The sequence below is a fragment of the Pleurodeles waltl genome, chromosome 5, assembly GCF_031143425.1.
Source record: "Pleurodeles waltl isolate 20211129_DDA chromosome 5, aPleWal1.hap1.20221129, whole genome shotgun sequence".
Classification (NCBI taxonomy): Eukaryota; Metazoa; Chordata; class Amphibia; order Caudata; family Salamandridae; genus Pleurodeles; species Pleurodeles waltl.
The window spans coordinates 1,484,590,186-1,484,610,228 of NC_090444.1; the positions used below are offsets into that span (position 1 = coordinate 1,484,590,186).

Sequence of the window (20,043 nt, forward strand, 5' to 3'; positions counted from 1 at the left end):
CTGGTGCTGCGAAAAAGAAAATCCAATGTTGATGTTAGTACTCAGAACAATTTATTAAGTGAATAGCCAGATTTTAAGCAACTTTTTAAAGTTTAGTTTAAGATTCTCGAAGATTAAGGAAGAGAATTCCATTGCAGAACTTGGTGGGCATTTCATTGAAGGAGGATGGCTTTGCCCTTGTCCGTGGATTGTGGAATAGAAATGTCAAGCAGGGCATTGATGCAGGACTAGATTGCCTTGAAAAGCATTGTACTTATTTTGGTGGTTTCACTAATTGTGTTGGTATAGTACTTCATTCTGGCTGATATGATGGGTGGTTTGTGTGTTGTGTATAATGATATAAGTATTATGAGGCCATTTCAATGTACAAGTACAACATTTCTGATACATTCAAATTTTTTCTCTCTTCGTTAAATATACTGTTTGATCTACCTATTTTTCCCTTGGAAACAGTTACTCCTGCTTTTGACAGGAGTAAAGCTGCATGTATAGTCCTGGTCAGAAACCGCCTGCAAAGGGTAGGCGGATAACCACTAAATAAGTGCAAAAATGTTCACCGACTACTGAAGGTTCAAAAATGTCTAAAACCCCCACTCAACCTAAATATGTCCGTTTGAGAGTATAACCTTCTACTAATCGAGATTCTATGATTTAGACAAGGTAATTCATCCTAACAAATGGATTTCTGCACAGCTAAGCTGAATTTGGTTTATTAAAAAGTTACTAAATTGGGTGCCACACTTTAATTCTTTGCAAGTCTATTTGCACGTTTCTAAATGTTCTCCAACAGTAACTGACCCATTTACCTTATCAGGTCTAAGTGCCAATATGTGGGCCCAAGCAACACGACCAATGAAGCTGAAAACGTAGACAGCAATGCAGAAGACACTATTCATGACAAAGAATATGTAGGGTGTTTAGGCCTGCTCACATTCACTCTGCTATATATCTACCCCTTGATTTTCCTTTGTGAACTACGTCATCCTTGGTTAAAGGAGAAAAAAACATATGTGCATAGGGCCTGGCAGTAATTCCTCATGAAGTTACCCAAGTTCAGACCAAAGTAAGAGGCCAGGAATTCTTTAAGCCATATTCGTCAGTGGTAGGAGGCAGTGGGAAAAAAGATAACCCTCTAACAGTTGATGAGAGATCTACTGACATCCTTACAATCTCATAGTATTACCTTGTACTTTCTATTCCCTAGATGAACAATGTGATGATGCACTGATAGAATGTTTCAAAAAGCCATTGCACATTCAGTTAGATGCCGGTCTAGGAGCGCAAACTGAGCAGAAAAATGCACTTTTCCTAGTGATGATTTTTTATCCTGTACTTAAGCTAATCCATACCGCCTACCTTGCAACTGAGACCTCCCTTGGATGGTATGACTTGTGCCAAGAGACTCATGCCTTGTTCTTCTGATGGTGCACTCACAATACATCACATCCACTACAATGCAAGTCACTTACATTGCAGGTGCGTTTTCATAACATTTATATTGGTAGTCACTACATCATAGGAGACATTACAATTAAGAAAACAATATGATATATTTATATAAAATATAAATAAAGATAAACAATAAAACATTTCAGACCAGTAAATAAAAATACATCATGATTAAGGAAAAGGAAAGGGAAAAAAGAAAAGAGTTTAACTACTAAAACAAAATATATATTAAATAATACCAAAGAGAAATAGTACATTCATACATATTTTATTTTATAAATATATACCTACAATAGTTTTCATTGCATTGAAACGCTGTTTCGTCTTTTGCTAATAACTCTGGCACTGTTTGACAAATCTGCACACAATTTTCACAGAAAACAATCCCATATGAGTTGGGTTCAGCGTGGCAAGTTTCATGGCGATCCGTCAGGGGGTGGGGATGGTAATGTAAGTAAGGAGGGGGATAAAAAGAAATCCTGGAAGTCACCAGCACTGCATTTGATGTGGGAATTTAAGTTTGCACGGCCACTGTTAGACCTATATTTTGTCAAGCTAACCATAACTGTGAAATTTCACAAGGTTTTAAGCTTTATTTCTTTTCGTTCTGTTTATTTTAAGTCAGTGCGCCAACTGTAACGGTTCAGTTTAACAACAAAAACAACCCGAGAAATTCGTAGTTCCAGATACCCAACACATGCAATACAATGAAATAGTGTTTATCCCTGGACTTCTTAAAATTGAAACGCGTATCTTTAGCTACACATAAGCTTCTTATTCTAATAATCATGCTACAGTAGCCGTCCACGACCGGGGGAAGGCCCTCTTGCAGTGAACTAATCATTTTCATCTGCCGATGAGACCGGAGATGAGGAAATACTGAGACATCCCTCATCTTCAACAAATGTATTCATGATACTCCCCCAGCTCTCCAAATCCTCTCGGACATTTTGATTTGGACCTCTTCAGCCACTGTTTATTCCATCGTATCCTTTACCAACTCATCAAGCTTCGAGGCCATACAGCTAACAGTTTGTGCTGTTTAGTGAATGCTACTGATAGATGTATACATTTATACTTTTTCTACGTGGACATACAATCTTTATCTGTACCCCTCACCCGTGTCTGCTTGCTCTGCAATGCAGGTCCATTTTTTATCCGTTTTACGCATCCAAGGTCACAGGATGTTGCCCATTCCCCAATTGTAATACAGCCCCTATGAGGTTTAATATTACATTGTGACCAGTCAACGAATTTCTACCCAAAAATCTTTAATTTTTTTTTTTTTTTTTTTTTTTTAAAAGGCTCATCCAATTTGGGTTTGGCACGGCAAGATTCAAGCAGATGAGCAAGTTACTCACCCTCTGTAACATGTTTCTAGTGGATACCCTTAGCTACCTGCAGATCCCTCACCATTTCAATAGCCCCAGGTGCCAGACTACAGTGGGAAAAAATAATAGCTCTCTTACACCAGTCCATCTCATCACCTCTGGTTGCAGGTTGCACATTTAGTTGGCAAGACAGCACAGACTGTCAACCTTCATATGGAAGAGGCCTGTCAGATGGCTGCTAACCAGACAGATGCCACGTGCCTGAACCAAACTGGACAACCTGCACAGCAGGCAAGGGTCCACACCACCTTGCTAATTTACCTATCACATTACTCACATTCAGGCAGTAAGAATCTGGACAGATTGACCACAAATTGAGGGAAACAAAATCTTCAGCATTAAACATATTGACCGCAGTTTGAGAAAGTCGCTGTGAAAACCCTGCTCCACTTCAGACCAAAGTCCTCTAAACTACGGATATTTTTTTTATAAGTACCCTACGGCTTGTAGCTCGCTGAAGGGTGTTCCACAGCCGAGATGCTTCCTTACTGACCACCACTGATGACTAGTTGCTATTTCCAGGCCAATCTTGATGTGGTCTGTCAGAATTCCCCCATTCTGGAACCAATGAAAGCAAAAGCACCACTGGAGGTCAGCATGCGTCAGAATTTGTGAGTGCCCAGGAAGATGCAAGAAACCAGTTAAGCTAGACAAAGGACTTTCAAGGCTGGATTCAGAGCTCCTTCCCAAAACATCAGAATTACAACCCAAATGTCCATAATCCTATGAGGAAAAATGAAGGGTTTGAAGATTCTGTGTTCAGGACTGCCTCTATTAACAGAAAAAGGCACTAAGGGCTCCAGGTGCAACTTGGGTAGGTTGATGTAAAATTCAAAGCCGAACAGCAGGGATGCTATGACATCTAAATGGTTCAACACCAGCTGCAACAAAACCCAGTCACTGAGGTCCAGGAATACAGAGATTTCAGTCCTGTGCAGACTTGCCAGAACCACCATCACATTGCTGAAGACTCAAGTTGTTGATGACAACTGGGAGGAGCACAATTGGTAGTGGGTGGAATCTACCAAACAGCACAAATACCATCCTTTGCAACTGACTGGAATCTAAAAGTAAGCATACTGCAAGTCGAGGGACACTGTCCAGTCTCCTGGTTCCAGAAGCAGAACCTAAGCGAGGGAGATCATCTTGAATATAGATATATTCAAAAACCTAAGGAGTAGAATGGATGCAGCCCTACATGCTTTATAGGCACAAAACAATCCTGCCCAGTCCCCTGTTCTGGGACCCGCTCCACTGCTATTTTTGCAACACAGTGATGAATTCTTGCTAGAGAATCCAAGTATGCTAGTCTGACTGGGAAGAACATAAATGGGCCCCTGTTAAAAGAGAAGGTTATAACCCATTTTTATGATCACTAGGCCCACTGAGATGGCCTTACATGTTTTTAAATGATTTGCCAACACCCCCCGTGGCCACATGTGTTCCCTGAGGGGAAAGCAAAGTCAGGAAAATAACCTAGGTGTCTGTTGGCTGTTGGCTCCATACCTTGACCTATTTTCTGTTGTAAGAACTGGTTAGGTTGCTGAACTGGTTAGGAGGGCTGTCACTGACATAAAGCCATATCCCTTGCATAGTCACATTATTTTCAGTGTTGCCTTTCAAACTGACAGACAGGGGAATCCAACCCAACGGAACAAGCTGTGGTTCATCCTTGTTTAAACCACTTAAGGACAGATTCTGGTTTTACAGACAAGACCCATCAAACAGCTTATCCATTAGGTCTGCCTAAACAACCTCTGAGTAGCTCCTTGACTGGAACCGGACATGGAATCTGATCACCACTGTCCTGCTACTTGAATCCACAATATCAAAGCATGCCCCTCAAGATCAGCTTTGCTGCATCTTGCCCACTGCACACCACTTCAGTGTCCCGAAGGTGACCCAGATGCTAGGCACCACCATCTCTGACATTTCTGATCAGACATGGGTGAACCAGAGTCAACAAGCAAGTGGCATTCGTGGACCTGAGAGCCATAGTCCGTATGGTGAAATCTTTCTTCCTTATGGTCCCTATTTTTATTGCCTCTTGGTCAGGAGGTAGGTTGGAGCCATATCCTGCATTTTGCAAAAGTATCACTCATGCTAAAATTAATAATTCTTATGCAAGGGCCGGGATTGACACTCTTCTTGGTACTGGGACCATCTACCATTCCATGCACCTTCCTACTCCAGTACATGAGAACATGTTTGTTTTTGGAAGTACTCACAGTGGCACCAGGGATGTCATTTGGGCAGCGACTAGATGCAAAGTCTTAGTGCCAGCATAGTTCCGGCTGAGGCCAGCGGTGTTTCCACAAGCATTATTCCGTCCGGAGGCTTTGCAGGTTTCATGGGTACTAGAGGGCACCCGTGCGCTATGAAACTGAGCCAACATGTCTTGGCTAAATACCATGACATGCGCCAGGCACCAGAAACTCCAGGTACAACAAAGGAAGAGATTCCCTGAAACAGGTGTCAGTATCAGTGCCGGGATCGCAGGTAGTTCTGGCACACGGTGATCTCAACCAACTCCAGCTCAGAAAAAGACTGAGTTTCCTTTTCTCCTTCAATGACTTCAAGGAAAGGAAAGACATGAAGTTTGAGTGTGTTCTTTGACATTTTCTCATTTATGGCTTTAAGTGCATGGGCCACACTGCTCGCACAACTTTAAATTGTGCTTAGGCCCTATGCAACAATGACAGACCTAATGAGGGTCCAAAATGGACTTCTGTCCAAGGCATCAGGGTTTGAAGCCTGACGTTTTAGGTGGAGCCATCCTGCCTAGTACTGCAAAAGCCAACTTTTATAGAAATTGTTAGAGAGCTGCTCTGCATTCATGCTGAACGGCACAGAAAATGGGGAACTGAGGATGCTGCTTTATGGCTCTGGCGAAGTCATGTCTATGATGGTACAAAAAGCAAAGTCAAACACCACCTACTGGCTGAAGCGAGTAACTGCAATACTTCTGGACTAGTCAAGCTCTTGGGAATAGTCAAAAGGGTAGTTATTGCCAGGAAGACTTATCTATCACCTCTTGTATGTCGGGAGCAGAGAGCTAAGGTGTTTTTAATCCTGTTGTAAACCACTGATGCAGCTAAAGAAAAAACTTCTGAACGGAATTACACCAAACTTAACTAGAAAGAAGAACTTTACTTAAGAAAATGGCTTTGCCTGGTTTAGTGTAAACTCATTCAGTAGCTTGAAATTTAAATTTTAGAAAATTGGTGTTTGCAAGACCCAAACTGAGCCAACCAGTTAAATAACAAAGAAATCTGGATCGTTAATCTGTAGATGGCTCTCAAACACTAATGCATCAAATTTGACAAGGTAGATTTTTCTCAAATCGTCCCTTTTGGTTTTGCATTCTCTAAATAGAGACCGCAGACCGGATCTCTGTTACTGGCTGGCAAAGAGAGAAAATGTTATCCTGCTATTGCCTTGACAGAACGTGGTGCACAATCCCCACATAGCAATATTTTTATGAAAGGCCACCTAAGGGGCACCGTGAGCACAACCCAACTCTTAAAGTGAGGGGAGCCCCATATATGATTAAAAAAAAAAGTTTCATGTCACAAGGTCCATGAAACCTAACAGACATGGACCTCCTTAGTCAACAAACTTGTCGCTGAGACCATGGACAATGGCACCATTTCGGGATCTGAGTGCGTAATCTAGTTGTCATGGACAATGGGTGCCATTTTAAAAGTAGAGTCCGCACCCTCGACAACTGGGCTGCGGAATATGCACAATATCCTAGAAATGTTGAGCTATAGGGCACTGTTGAGCTGCAGGACATTGTCGAGCCTATGAACTCAGCACATCCAAAATGGTACAGATAGTCTGCAGACTAAATAACCAGGCCAGACTACTGACACCTCTGAGGGCCCTATAAAAATAAAACCTTATTTTTTTTCTATAAAAAACATACTCCCACAAGTGTGCCCTGGCATGAAGATTTGAATGGATTCTTTTACAGAATGCAACTTTTTTTCCAGTACGCAGAGTCCGCGGCCTCTATCTTGAGACAGCTGGCTACCCAATGTGCTGCTTTTACATGTGGATGATTTCCACTCATGGATAGTAAATATGCTAACAAAACCCGGTGTCTATTGTAAGCTAAAAAGCATCACAACAAACTAGTAAGGTTATGCTCATCTCTTCAATCGTCCTCTGCATTCACTCTTACATTTTGTACTTGGTGTCTATGTAGACCTGCCCTGTAGAACTTAAACCTCACGTTTGAATTGTAAGAGTACAGGCTCATGAGGTATGATCACCCTGCTCATTTACAGTACGGTAAATACCCTGAAGTCGAATCATTCCCCTGCCGCGAGGTCCTTTAATTCTGCCAGTACCCTGGAACAGTAGCCTGCTGATAAGGATAAAACTACCAATGTTGAGCGGCAGGTGGTGGGTACAGTTCCACCAATAAAAGAAATTCACCACAATGATATGACATCGCTGTGAAAGCTTCACAAAGTCGCAAAGAAACTTTCTGCAGGAGCTGAAGGATGAAGTGTGCTCACAAGAGAATTTCGAAAAGGGGGCTATTTATCCTGTATTAAGTAAATAGCTCCAGAGAAACACATCCGCAAGAGGCTGTTTTAGCGAGCATGGATGATGTTAAGGAAAGGCAGCACTGATTCACCACAAATTCAGAAATGGATTCATCTCACCTGAGTTATCCCTGCCGATGGGATCTTGTAAGACTGCAGCTTCTGCTTTAACAGTTCGGGATCGCTGTGGCGGAAAGGGCAACCTGTGTGTGAAAGGGAAACAGACCATCGGGGTCATTAGCTCATGAGGTCACCTGCTGAAGAATATCACTGCCCCACCATGACAACGCTGGCCTGACAGAAGCCCACAAAGTTATTTTTTTTTCTTTTCTCAAATTTTCACTACATCTTCAGTGGCAGCAACTAATTATTAAAGCATAGACTTTTGTCGCCGAGAGAACACTTCTCACTGCACATACTGGTCATACAATATAAATTTATTATTTTCAATGTAAGCACTTATTAGTTTGCATATTTGTTAAATAAGCACGCAGTGCCTCTGTAGGAGTGGTGAGTTGATAGTTTTCATAAGGTCTGTTTTTGACAATTTATCGCTACCTGCCAGATTTCTCAAATAATGCCTGATCCTCTCAAATAAGTTTGGCTTCGATAGCAGCACTTTGCATGCTGGGATTTTAAAGCCCTTCCTGTATATGGTAAAAGTAGAACCATAGGCCCTAATATGCAAAATGGAGATGGCTAGAACACTATGACTGACTGAATACACTGCACATAACACGGGGAATGTGAACTGAAAAACTGTACGATTTTTCATAAAGTTATCGATACAAATTCATTTCTGTCAAAGCTTTAGGTTCATCTAACAGAAATGTTGGGTCATTCTGAACTAAAATGAACTGGCCTGAATAATTCAGAATCTGCATTTGGGATCTGTGCACTCTCCAGGACACAGGCTATAACAGCAGTAAGATAAAGGATTGTGTTTGGATGGGTTGAGTGTATGTATGTTAGTCTTTGAATGCCGATACAGTTTGTAAAATAAACTATCAAAATTGTGGAAGTCAGGTAACTCATCAATCACGTAAACAACTAAGAGACCTGCCATCCACTACAGAGAGAACCCACTTATCAATACTCATCTCTTATAGAGTCCTAAAGAAAGTAGCCCAAACCAACTCATTAATCCATGGTGACCTTTGTCTCCTCCAAGCTCCAATCTGGACTGACTACTGAGGACCAAGAATAAAATATTTATCCAGTGGTGCAGACCCGTCAGCAATACTCCAGCAAGGTAAACATTAAGATGGTACTCAGATGGCTGAAGCAGCAACAAGTTAATATTAAGATGAGTGGATGAAACTTCGAAGAAAGCTGTAAAAATCTACGGCCACAGAACATACTCTCAAGAATAGATCTTGAAAAATGTAAAACATTGTAAAAATCTACCCAGCTTCTTCAAATCATAGCTAAAAATCTAACTCAATTATTTAGCATGATATTATCAGACCGGTATCCATTTAACCTAATCAGCTTATTAAGATCCAGGCAGCAACATTTGCATTCCCTTCATGTCCGGGAAGCTGAACAGTGCAAACATGCTATTTCAGCAAGAACTCACCATGAAAGTCTCCTTGGCCTGGCGGGTTGGTGAGAATAATTTTCATACAGCTGTATGGTGTATAATCTGTCCTTTTGCCTTCCTTTCCGTAATTGTGGCGAATGGAGTAGGAATAGGTTTTGTCGAACTGAAAGAAAAACAGCAAAAGTTAGTGCAACAAGGTCAAGCGTTCAAATTTCATAAAAGTTAAAAAATGTTAAGACTTACCTGGCTTCCACATCGACGCAAGAAGTGGCACAAAGGCAGCTGCAGCAAACATTACTTTCAAACATGTATAACTATTTTTTACTTTACTTATACAATTAGTTACGTTGATAGTAACTCTATAGTGGTTGCCCCTTCTAAGCCAGTGGATATTGCATCTCTAACACCAACAATACACACTAGAAAGTACCACCCTAGCAAACAATTCACATCTGTCATGAACAACTGAACAACTGAGTAAACCGAAAGATGTTCCACATATAACAAACCCCTCACACTGTTTTTCAAATCATTAGTGTGAAATCATGTTACATTTAAGGCTTTAACGGACAGGTTACTTACCTTCATTAACGGCTTATCTGGTTCAGACAATATCTAGTTGCAGATACCTTAATTTTGAAGCTCACAAGGTGCTAGACTGGATTCGGAGAGAGTTTTCTGAGCAGTACCCTGGCACGCCATAAAGTGGCCAGTACGTAGCAGATCTTAATGCAGAGTAGGACCCATCTGGAGATGGTCTGCTTCTGCACTGCCAGACCTTTCTTTGAACCCACATAACCAACTAAGAGTTCATCATCCACCCAGAACTCTTTTGTACGATCAAGGTACAATGTCAATGCTCTTTTGGGTCTATGGGGTGGAGACTCTCTTCCTTAGAGGTGACCACTCCATCAAAGCCTTCCGATACATGGCCCGGACCCTCTGAGCACAGCTTTGGGTCGTGGTCGTGCTCTAGGCACCAAAGACATGAGGTGCTGATCCGTTATGCGCATCTCCAGATGACAGGAACCACAGGGCTTAAACCTGGGTCTTCCTCTATGACATCCTTGACGTACCAGGAGTAGAAAACTTGAAAAATCTTCAAAAACAATTTTGGAAAAGGACCGGTCAAAAAGTGACTGAGGGGTAGCTTTCTTGAAATCGGCGCTAGCTGACGTGAAAAGAACTGACGTCAGCACACCAGAGTGGCGCCTATATAGGATCCACAACATCATATGCGGCACAGATGCGGATCAATTGACCCCACTTAGTGGCGCACTGCTCAGAAAATCTCTGGATCCAGTCTGATGCTTGGGGTAAATTAACTAGAAATCTCTATCCGACAAACTTGCTTAATGCAACATTAAACTTGAAGTGCAAGAAAAATTGTCACCCGTAGATAGATAGTGAGCATTATGTAAGCATAACTGAGCACATGTGGGTATTTCAGTCCCATACAAACCAATAATAAATCAAATTAATTGGAAGATTACAAGCCCATGATTAGTTCCTATACAATTGGAAAAGAGGATTATTACAGTGCATCAGTACATAAGTGTATGAAGTTGGCTCTGTATATACTATCTCAAAGTAAGAGATAGTGTGCACAAAGTCCAAGGGTTCCCCTTAGATGTTGATAGTGACAAAATTAGATAATACTAATGCTCTATTTTATGGTAGTGTGGTCGAGCAGTAGGCTTATCAGAGAGTAGTGTTAAGCATTTGTTGTACACACAGGGAATAAATGAGGAACACACACACAAAGACTTAACTCTAGGCCAATAGGTTTTATATAGAAAAATATATTTTCTTTATTTAATTTAGAACCACAAGATTCAAGATTTGAGGTAAGTACATAAAATGCAAGGTACTTCACACAGGTAAATATAGAACTTTGATTCAAAGCAGTAGTACAACACAGTTTTAGTTCAAATGGAAATAAGCGGTTTTAAAAGTGGACACAGTGCAAAAATCAACAGTTCCTGGGGGAGGTAAGTTTGGTTAGGTTTCTCAGGTAAGTAAAAGCACTTACATAGTCAGTCTCCTGGGCATAGGCAGCCCACCGTTGGGGGTCCAAGGCAACTCCAAAGTCAACGCATCAGCAACCCAGGACAGGTCAGGTGCAGCGGTCAAAGGAGGGCCCAAAACACATAGGCACCTATGGAGAACAGGGGTGCTCCAGTTCCAGTCTGCTAACAGGTAAATACCTGCGTACTCGGGAGCAGACTAGGGGGTTTTGTAGTGCACGGGGTGGGGGAAGGACAAACAGGCACACAAAAAAAACTTCTCGGGCCAGCCACCAACTGGGCTATGAAGAGGGCCGCCTGCTGGTCAGTCCTGCACTGGAAGGTGGTTCTTCTCAATCCTGGGGGCTGCGGGTGCAGTGCTTGGTCCAAGCGTCGGGTTCCTTGTTACCAGGCAGTCGCGGTCAGGGGGAGCCTCTGGATCTTCTCTGCAGGCGTCGTTGTGGGGGTGCAGAGAGGGTCGTCTCAGGTTACTCAAGTCGTCGTAGTCGCCTGGGTGTCTTCTCTGCGGTGTTAGTTCTCTGGCTCTCGGGCCGGGAGCGTCAGCGTGCAGAGTGGGAAGTCTTACGCTTCCGGCGGAAAGAGAGTTTTCTTTGGAAGTTGCAAAAAAGTTGCAAAGTTGTTCCTGTTTTTTAACAGTGCTGCTGTTCTCAGGAGTTTCTTGGTACTTCGGGTTCAGGGCAGTCCTCTGAATCCTCAGACGTCACTGGTCCCAGTCAGATGCGTCGCTGTGCAGGTTCTTTGAGTCTTGAGACAGGCTGGTAGGGCTGGGGCCAAGTCAGTTGGCATCTCTGTCGTCTCTGCGGGGCTTTCAGGTCAGCAGTCATTCTTGTTGTAGGTTGCAGGAATCTGATTTCCTGGGTTCAGGGTCGCCCCTAAATTCTAAATTTAGAGGTGTTTACGTCTGGGGGGCAGTAGCCGATGGCTACTGTCCTGGAGGGTTGCAATGCCCTCTTTGTGCCTCCTCCCTGAGGGGAAGGAGGTACATCCCTATTCCTATTGGGGGAATACTCCAATTTCAAGATGGAGGATTTCTAAAGGCAGGAGTCACCTCAGCTCAGGGCACCTTAGTGGCTGTCCTGTCTGGTGGGTGGCTCCTCCTTTTCCTCATTATCTCCTCCAGCCATGCTGCCAAAAGTGGGGGCAGCGGCCAGAGGGGTGGGCATCTCCACTAGCTGGAATGCCCTGGGGTGCTGTAACAAAAGGCATGAGCCTTTGAGGCTCACCGCCAGGTATTACAGTTCCTGCAGGGGGAGGTGAGAAGCACCTCCACCCAGTACAGGCTTTGTTCCTGGCCTCAGAGTGACAAAGGCACTCACCCCATGTAGCCAGAAACTCGTCTGGTTGCAGCAGGCTGGCAGAAACTGGTCAGCCTAGCACTAGGAGTCAGATTGGTATTCAGGGGGCATCTATAAGATGCCCTATGGGTGTATTTTACAATAAATCCCACACTGGCATCAGTGTGCATTTATTGTGCTGAGATGTTTGATTCCAAACTTCCCAGATTTCAGTGTAGCCATTATGGAACTGTGGAGTTTGTGTTTGACAGACTCCCAGACCATATACTCTTTATGGCGACCCTGTACTTACAATGTCTAAGGTTTTGCTTAGACACTGTAGGGGCATAGTGCTCATGCACATATGCCCTCACCTGTGCTATAGTGCACCCTGACTTAGGGATTTAAGGCCTGCTAGAGGGGTGACTTACCTATGCCACAGGCAGTGAGAGGTGGGCATGGCACTCTGAGGGGAGTGCCATGTCGACTTAGTCATTTTCTCCCCACCAGCACACACACGCTGGGAGGCAGTGTGCATGTGCTGAGTGAGGGGTCCCCAGGGTGGCATAAGACATGTTGCAGCCCTTAGAGACCCTCCCTGGCAACAGGGCCCTTGGTACCAGGGGTACCATTTACAAAGGACTTATCTGTGCGCCAGGGCTGTGCCAATTGTGGGAACAAAGGTACAGGACTGGGAAAGAACACTGGTGCTGGGGCCTGGTTAGCAGGGTCCCAGCACACTTTCAATCATAACTGGCATCAACAAAAGGCAAAAAGTCAGGGGGTAACCATGCCAAGGAAGGCATTTCCTTACAATAAGTTAATGTGACCCGGAGGATTGGTATTGGACAGAGTGTTCACAGAGGCAAGTTTTTGGGATGTTCCATCCATTCCACTAGTTTTGGTTTTTTTGCAAGATGCCTGAACATATCCCGCCCCTCACTCAAATCCACCAGTTGCATTTCGAACCGTAATGTTTCAAGAGCCTCCTCAGGACTGGGATCTAGTGAATCCTCCCTGCACATCATGAATTGAATCGTGTTAAGATTGCTTAAAAAAAGGTGTGACGATATGCGCTGGTGTGGCAAGCCCAGATGTAAACCTTTCCTTAACAGATTAGAGACAAATAATAATTTAGGTTAATTGCTGCAAGGTGACAAACATTAGCTGGTTTCGAATACGGACTATGAATTACTTTTAAAGAACCAGGAGCTCGAGGATTTCCTTAATCTGCGATTCTTGGTGGTGCACAGTGCTGAAAAGCACGCTATGCCAAATCATCCTTCTCATTATTAAGAGCCTCAAAAAAAAAATGTGCAGTGTGCCCTGTAAAGTACAATGTCATAAGAGGTAGGAAATGGGAAAATATTAACAATTAACTGAAAGCAATAAACTTTGGTCAAACAGCAAATTGATCACATTCCCTTGGGGAGTGGATATCCTTGCATGCATGCGTTTTATGCGCTGTGCAGGGGTGCCCATTATATTATGAATGGTAGGAAAACAACTTCAAGTATCACCTGAGGGGAAAAAAAAAAAAACAGGAACAGACGGGGTCAGACATATTTCCGGTACATATTTCATGCACTTGTACCCTGCTTTCAGTGGCATCCGGCAAGCCTTACTAACTTGACAAGTACATTCATTCCCTCTCACACTGTGCCCTTGGGAAAGTGCAGGATAGAAACAAATCTACAACCAGGGCCATGCTGCTCACCGGTGTCTCAACTTTGAAAAGTATTGTAATTGGATTTAATCTTTAAAAAAAAAAAAAAGTGTTTGTCAGTACTTCACATGTATCTTGATGTGCAGTCATTGGGATCAAACAACAGTTAGGGCTGGAGAATTCATTCACAATTGTTTTTAATTTCAGAAAGTTTTTTTTTAGCTTTATGACAAAAAATAGAGAAAATAAAGCAGAAAATAAAAGGTAAATGGAACAATAGTAGTATAGGCGTGTAATGATCAAGATGCATTCGACGATGAATGTTGAGCCAGTGGGATTTGATATAAGTAGGGTACAACAATCACAAGCATTGCGGATGGCAGGCTTGTTGTATGAAGAAAATCAGAGGTATGGATGAATTTGACACGTCAAGGCATGATTGGTATTAATAATTATAATTAAAAAACGAAGAAAGCTGAAAGTGAAGGAGAGAAGAGAAAAAGAATGACCACAGAAAGAGGTAAGCAGTGGCGGAGAGGGAAGGTGTTTGGGAGATCAATGGTAGGATTTCTTTCTAACTCTGGAGATTAGTAAAGTGCGGCAGAACGTTTGGCCTTCAGGTAGCAAGGACCTGGACTTCATTGACTATGGAAATTCGATTATTTGGATGATACAACGCTCAGGAAATGACTGAAAACATGGCTGTTAAAAGAAATAAAAAAATAAAATAAAATAAAAAATTCGGTCCTCTTACTCTATAAGCTAACCTGTTATAAATACAAAATAAACAGAGATAAATAAAGGAACAGATTTCCACTCAATGCCTTGTATAAATAGCCATACATGTATCTCAAATTAATTTGTAGGGAGCATAAAAAAAATCTGCCACAATGCAGCTAGTAAGTAATAATGTCAGTGTGCCTTTCTCATGTGGCCAATATCATCGCTTGTGTAAAGTAAGTATTCGATTAGTAGAACTAGATGGACATTCAAGAAATACCTAGGTTGTGAAATGTTTCCCTCAATGCTTTCAAATGTTCTAAGAAACAGGGGCCAATAAACTAGCCCAGTGGTTCCCAACCTTTTGACTTCTGTGGACCCCCATTTTATCAATACTGGAGCCCGGGGACCCCCACTGAATCATTATTGGAATCCGAGGACCCCCATTGAGTCATTACTGATAGTTGGAACCTAATATTATTAAATGTTCTGAGCAGTCGCGGACCCCCTGAGGAGGCTTCACGGACACCCAGGGGTCCCCGGCCCACAGGTTGGGAACCACTGAACTAGCCTTCCATTTTGCTTTCCGAGCATCAAGTTCAAAGCATCGAGTTTAAAAGTTGTGAACATTGCCCTTTTAAAAACTGACGAGCGCAAAGTTCAATAGCATGTGTTGCAGGTCTCACCCTAATGATTCAAACAATTAGACGGATGTATTTGTATAAGTAACACTTTCAATCCTATTAACCAGGAGATTTCTCCTCTAAATTGTTAGGAGCCCTTTGCAGCTAATACTCTTAAAGCATAACAACACTATTCTTTAAATACAAAAAAAAGCAGCGTTCAAAAACGTATTTTCATTTTTTGTTTCTTTTTTTTCTTCACTTGTTCCGATTCTTTTTGCCTTGATGGATCAACATGTAACAAGTTACTTAGCTTAAAATCCGCCTAAAAATATATGAATGACTGAAATAGATTTTGATTTGCATGCATTCTTGGGAAATTCAACAAAATGATAAATGTAGATTATAAAAATAGTATCCGACCCAAGTATGGGAGATCATTAATGCATCTGTAATATCTAACGGTATGCATCTCTTTAGATTAAAGCCCTATATTTACCAATCTTGCAGTTTGATACTGTTTCTAAGGCTTATAATGTTTAACTTAGGTCAGTGCTATTAATGCTATATACGTTGGTTGAATCACATTGCCATTTAGACAGTACCTCGAGATGGCACATGGAGATCACATTTCTTGCTTATTTTCATAAGGCAGGCGCTGGCCTGACCACTGTCCAGCTTTACTGGCTCTTTGTCAATTTGCTAATAGACAACGTCCTTGGCACCATTCCTTTTGCGGGTCTTTGTAAAACAATCAACACAGACCCCTTGATTTTCATTATATCATTATATCATTTATTTTCCCGAAAACATGTTTTTATTGAACATAAAATGGGCTAAAAGTCACATTTTGCTACTTTCCTATCACAGCACTGTTTCCATACATAGTTTGGTCCTTATTTTTGGCAGAAAACTATTTACAAGTCAGCCTATTTTATGAAGACTACATTTTACGCTACGATTATCAGCATGTGTGGATCCAAAGTCTAAGAAATGCAGGACTTAGCAGAAAACCAATTACATGTTATTATAGGACTGGACAGAGAATACAGTAATTCAAAGTAGCTCTTATTGAAACATTGTGAAACTGATACATTTCAGTTTCTCTCTTTGATATGCCATGGGCAAGCAGGAACTAGATCATGTAGCACTTTGGCACGGACATCGCAAAGGCGGCATTTGAACTATGAACTATTTTTCTACTTAAGCTTTATTTATATCTCTGGATCATAATATAACTCTTTTGATGAATGACGGCAGCAAGAGAAAATTCCGGCTAGAATCTCATCAGAAGTCGCGACATGCTTTGCTGTCTGCGAGGATGTTTTAGCTTTAAAAATATTAATGGTTCATTTCACATCATCTCTCTTGCCCTGTACCTGACATTTTCCGATCACATGCATGCACATTCTCCTGAAACTGACTGCACTTTAGGGTCAGGGCTGGCTAATTCTTTAGTTTTCAAGTTCTTAATTTTATAATTCCCCTTTCATTTCTTTGCGTCTCTACTTTTTTTTATTACTTTTGTTCTTAAGAGGCTGTGCTAAGGGACTGCTTGCTTGCCACTGATTTAATCTCCGGCGCGCCCCATAGCATGTGGCTGCTTTTTCAAAATTAGGTGACAATTATAGACTAGTACTGTCCATAGTGCATCACTGTATTACCATCGCAAAATGGGCAACAGGTTGGCTTAAATGTAGCACCCATACTGGAACTTTAAAGCGGTAGATTATGTACAATACCACTGCAAGTCAGACACCTGCTGCTATGCTTAGTTTTGCTACTGCAAGCATTTGCCCAATGGCAGCATCTTTTCTTTTTCTACTTGTATTATTTTACTTTATCTTGCACATGTTGTCTACTTTATGACATAGGGTTAATGCAAAAATGCGGCAGTGAATGGATGCATGTGTGCAAAGAGGTATAAGAGTGCATGTATGACAACTTATTGAGTGCCTGAAGCCATCACTTACAAAAGGCACTTTCATTCATAGGTCAGACTTATTAGCATTACCAATGTCTATTTCTTTTGCGGCGTACGAGTTATCCTACTAAAGTTAAAGGAAGCCATCAGTTTAATAACGTTGATACCAAATATAAGACTGATACTAAAACATGAACTTTACAACTTTGATTAACTGCATGCCTAATAAAGCAATCAGCATTGTGAGATGTGTTGGCAAAAAAAAGGCCAATAGGATAGATTTAATTTGAATTTCGAGACTGAACAACTCAATAAAGAATAGCTAAGGTTACTGAATAGAATTAATTTTAGAAATGATATGGGGCTGCAGAAAAGTCAAACGTGAGTACCTGTACCTCCGAGCCGTTCTGGGAGCTTCCTGCACGGACGGGCTCAGTTGAGTTTGGCGCATTTAGAAGCGTCCTGCTAATGAGCAATAAAGCACAGAGCGCGAGGCGCTAGTGATCTTCACAAGCGCACTTCACGTGCAACTAACTTAAGGCCATCGGGGTAATGCTGCGGGAAATGTCACAGCTCACGGGAAAACCGAAAGGAAGGCCCGATAGCCAAGAGAAGGAGGCGTGCGGAAATGCTGCACGCGAGGGGTCCAGGCGAGGTGAAGGCAGAGAAGGGCGGGAGCTGGAGAACCGCCGGGAGGGACGTGGCTCAGGCAGGGGTGTAAGACGCTGCGAGCCTGGGGATTACAGGGAGGGTCGCGGGTGCAAAAAACACAGATTTAAGAACGGCGGGATTTATTTTGTTTATTTCCGTGTTTTTCCACTTCTCCCTTCACTCCCCCACCATAATTGCTTCAGTGCTCACGTAAGGGCTGCTCAATACGGAGAGAAGACTAAAGAATGTGTTCTGTTGTGTGCACAAGAGCATGGGCGTAGGAAGTGTGGGGGACGCGGGGGATATGTCCCCCCCAGATTTTGGAGTGGGGGGGACAAGGGGGACAAGGGTGGGGGGGGACGAGGGGACAGAAGAATTTTCCTTTCTCCTGTAATTCGCAGGGCCATTAGCGCATGAAAGCGCTACCTATATGGCCCTGCACTTGACCTGTGACCTGGCTCCAGGACACTCGCCCTCTGCCCTTTTGTTGTGCTGCAGCACACAAGGGATTCTTTCTCACCTTGCCGCCACAGCTGCCTGCAGTTTGCACTTCTGAGAACAAAGGGGGAGGAGAGGCCCTTTGTTGATTGATTGCTGTGTGCATCCAGTCCCTCCTGAGCCCGACCCTTCCTGTCCCTTGAAGATCGAACCCTGAAGACAGCAGCAAGATTTGAGAAGGTAAGGAGGTTTGGGTAATTAAATAAACTATTGCTAAGTAACTCCCTTTCTTTTTAAATACAGTGCTGTGTTGCAGAGTATCTCCCTTTCTAAAAACAGTATTGTTGAGTTACTGTTAGATATGGGCAGGGCAGGCTTTAGCGCGCTAGTGGCACCCTGTGCGCCAGTGTTTGTTAGGGCCCCCCTTTCTGTCGCCTCTCTCTCACTCTCTTCTCTCCTCTGTCTCCAGCTTGCCTGCCCCAGTGCTAATTATTGTCCCCTAAGTTGACATCCTGCGCCCCCCAACATTTCTGTCCCCCGTCTCTCCCTCAGCCTTCCTGGTATTTGTGAAAGCCCGCTCTGAAGGGCAAGGGCTGTCTGTAAATCTCATTTCCTGCCAATGGCCTGTGGATGCGAAGCCAGCACTGTGGCAGCTCACAGGCTTTACAGGACTTCACAGGCTATGGTGGAACAGAGCCTGACACTGCTGGATAGACAGCAGAGAGACCAGCACACAGCATGGGTCCCAGGAAGAACCAGATGGCCTAAGAGATGGACAGGGCTAGGTAAGGCAGCTAGGGCGATGCAACCGGTGCTGCCGCACTGGGTGCTGACTTAGGATGGGGGTGCTATGTTTGCAAGTATATTGTGACTTTAAAAGCACCTGCTGGATGTTCCTTGCCACCAACAGTTTTCAGGCAACAATAAAAATCTTAAGATAATTCCGGTGATTAATGGTCATTCTGGAGAGAGACTGAAGTTTTGTCTAGTGGAAGTTTTGACTCATCATAACGTACAGGGTTACTATGCCTGCTACAAAGGCCGTCTACATGCAGATCACAAAGTGTATATAATGTGAATAGGTCAGTGGGTTTCTGCTTTTGTCAGATGCAGAAAAGTACCCTCTTTTTGGCATGGTTACCCCACTTTTTGCCTGTTGTCAGTATGTTTTGACTGTGTTCACTGGGATCCTGCTAACCAGGACCCCAGTGCTCTCTCCCATTAAATTTGGTTGCTTGGACCACACACACACCCCACTTGGCATACTGGTGCCCCTTATAAGTCCCTAGTATATGGTACCCAGGTACCCAGGGCATTGGGGGATCAGGGGTTCCCATGGGCTGCAGCATTTATTATGTATTATGCCACCCATAGGAGCCCATGTAAACTGTGTCTGCAGGCCTGCCATTGCAGCCTGCGTGAAAAGGTGCTTGCACCCTTTCACTTCAGGCCACTGCACCAGGTCACTGTAAGTCACCCCTATGGTAGGCCCTCCTAGCCCAGAGGGTAGGGTGCAAGTACCTGTGTGTGAGGGCACCTCTGCAGGAGCAGAGGTGCCCCCACGAACTCCAGCTCCATTTTCCTGGACCTCGTGAGTGCGGGGACGCCATTTTACGCTTGTACTGGACATAGGTCACTACCTATGTCCAGCTACATAATGGTAACTCCGAACCTGGGCATGTTTGGTAACAAACATGTCAGAATCATACCCCAATACTATTGTCAGTATTGATTGTATGATTCCATGCACTTTGGGGGCTCCTTAGAGGATCCCCAGCATT

General features: G+C 43.1%; 1 protein-coding gene across 1 annotated transcript in view; it reads right to left on the minus strand.

Annotated features, from left to right (window-relative positions):
• PRIM2 (DNA primase subunit 2) overlaps positions 1–20,043 on the minus strand; it is an 801,093-nt gene that overhangs the window by 198,685 nt on the left and 582,365 nt on the right. Inside the window, exons 11-12 of the mRNA XM_069235757.1 lie at positions 8,976–9,102; positions 7,517–7,599 (exon numbers count right to left, since the gene is read on the minus strand). Of these exons, the coding sequence (XP_069091858.1) occupies positions 7,517–7,599; positions 8,976–9,102 (210 nt within the window). The remainder of the gene's footprint in view (positions 1–7,516; positions 7,600–8,975; positions 9,103–20,043) is intronic.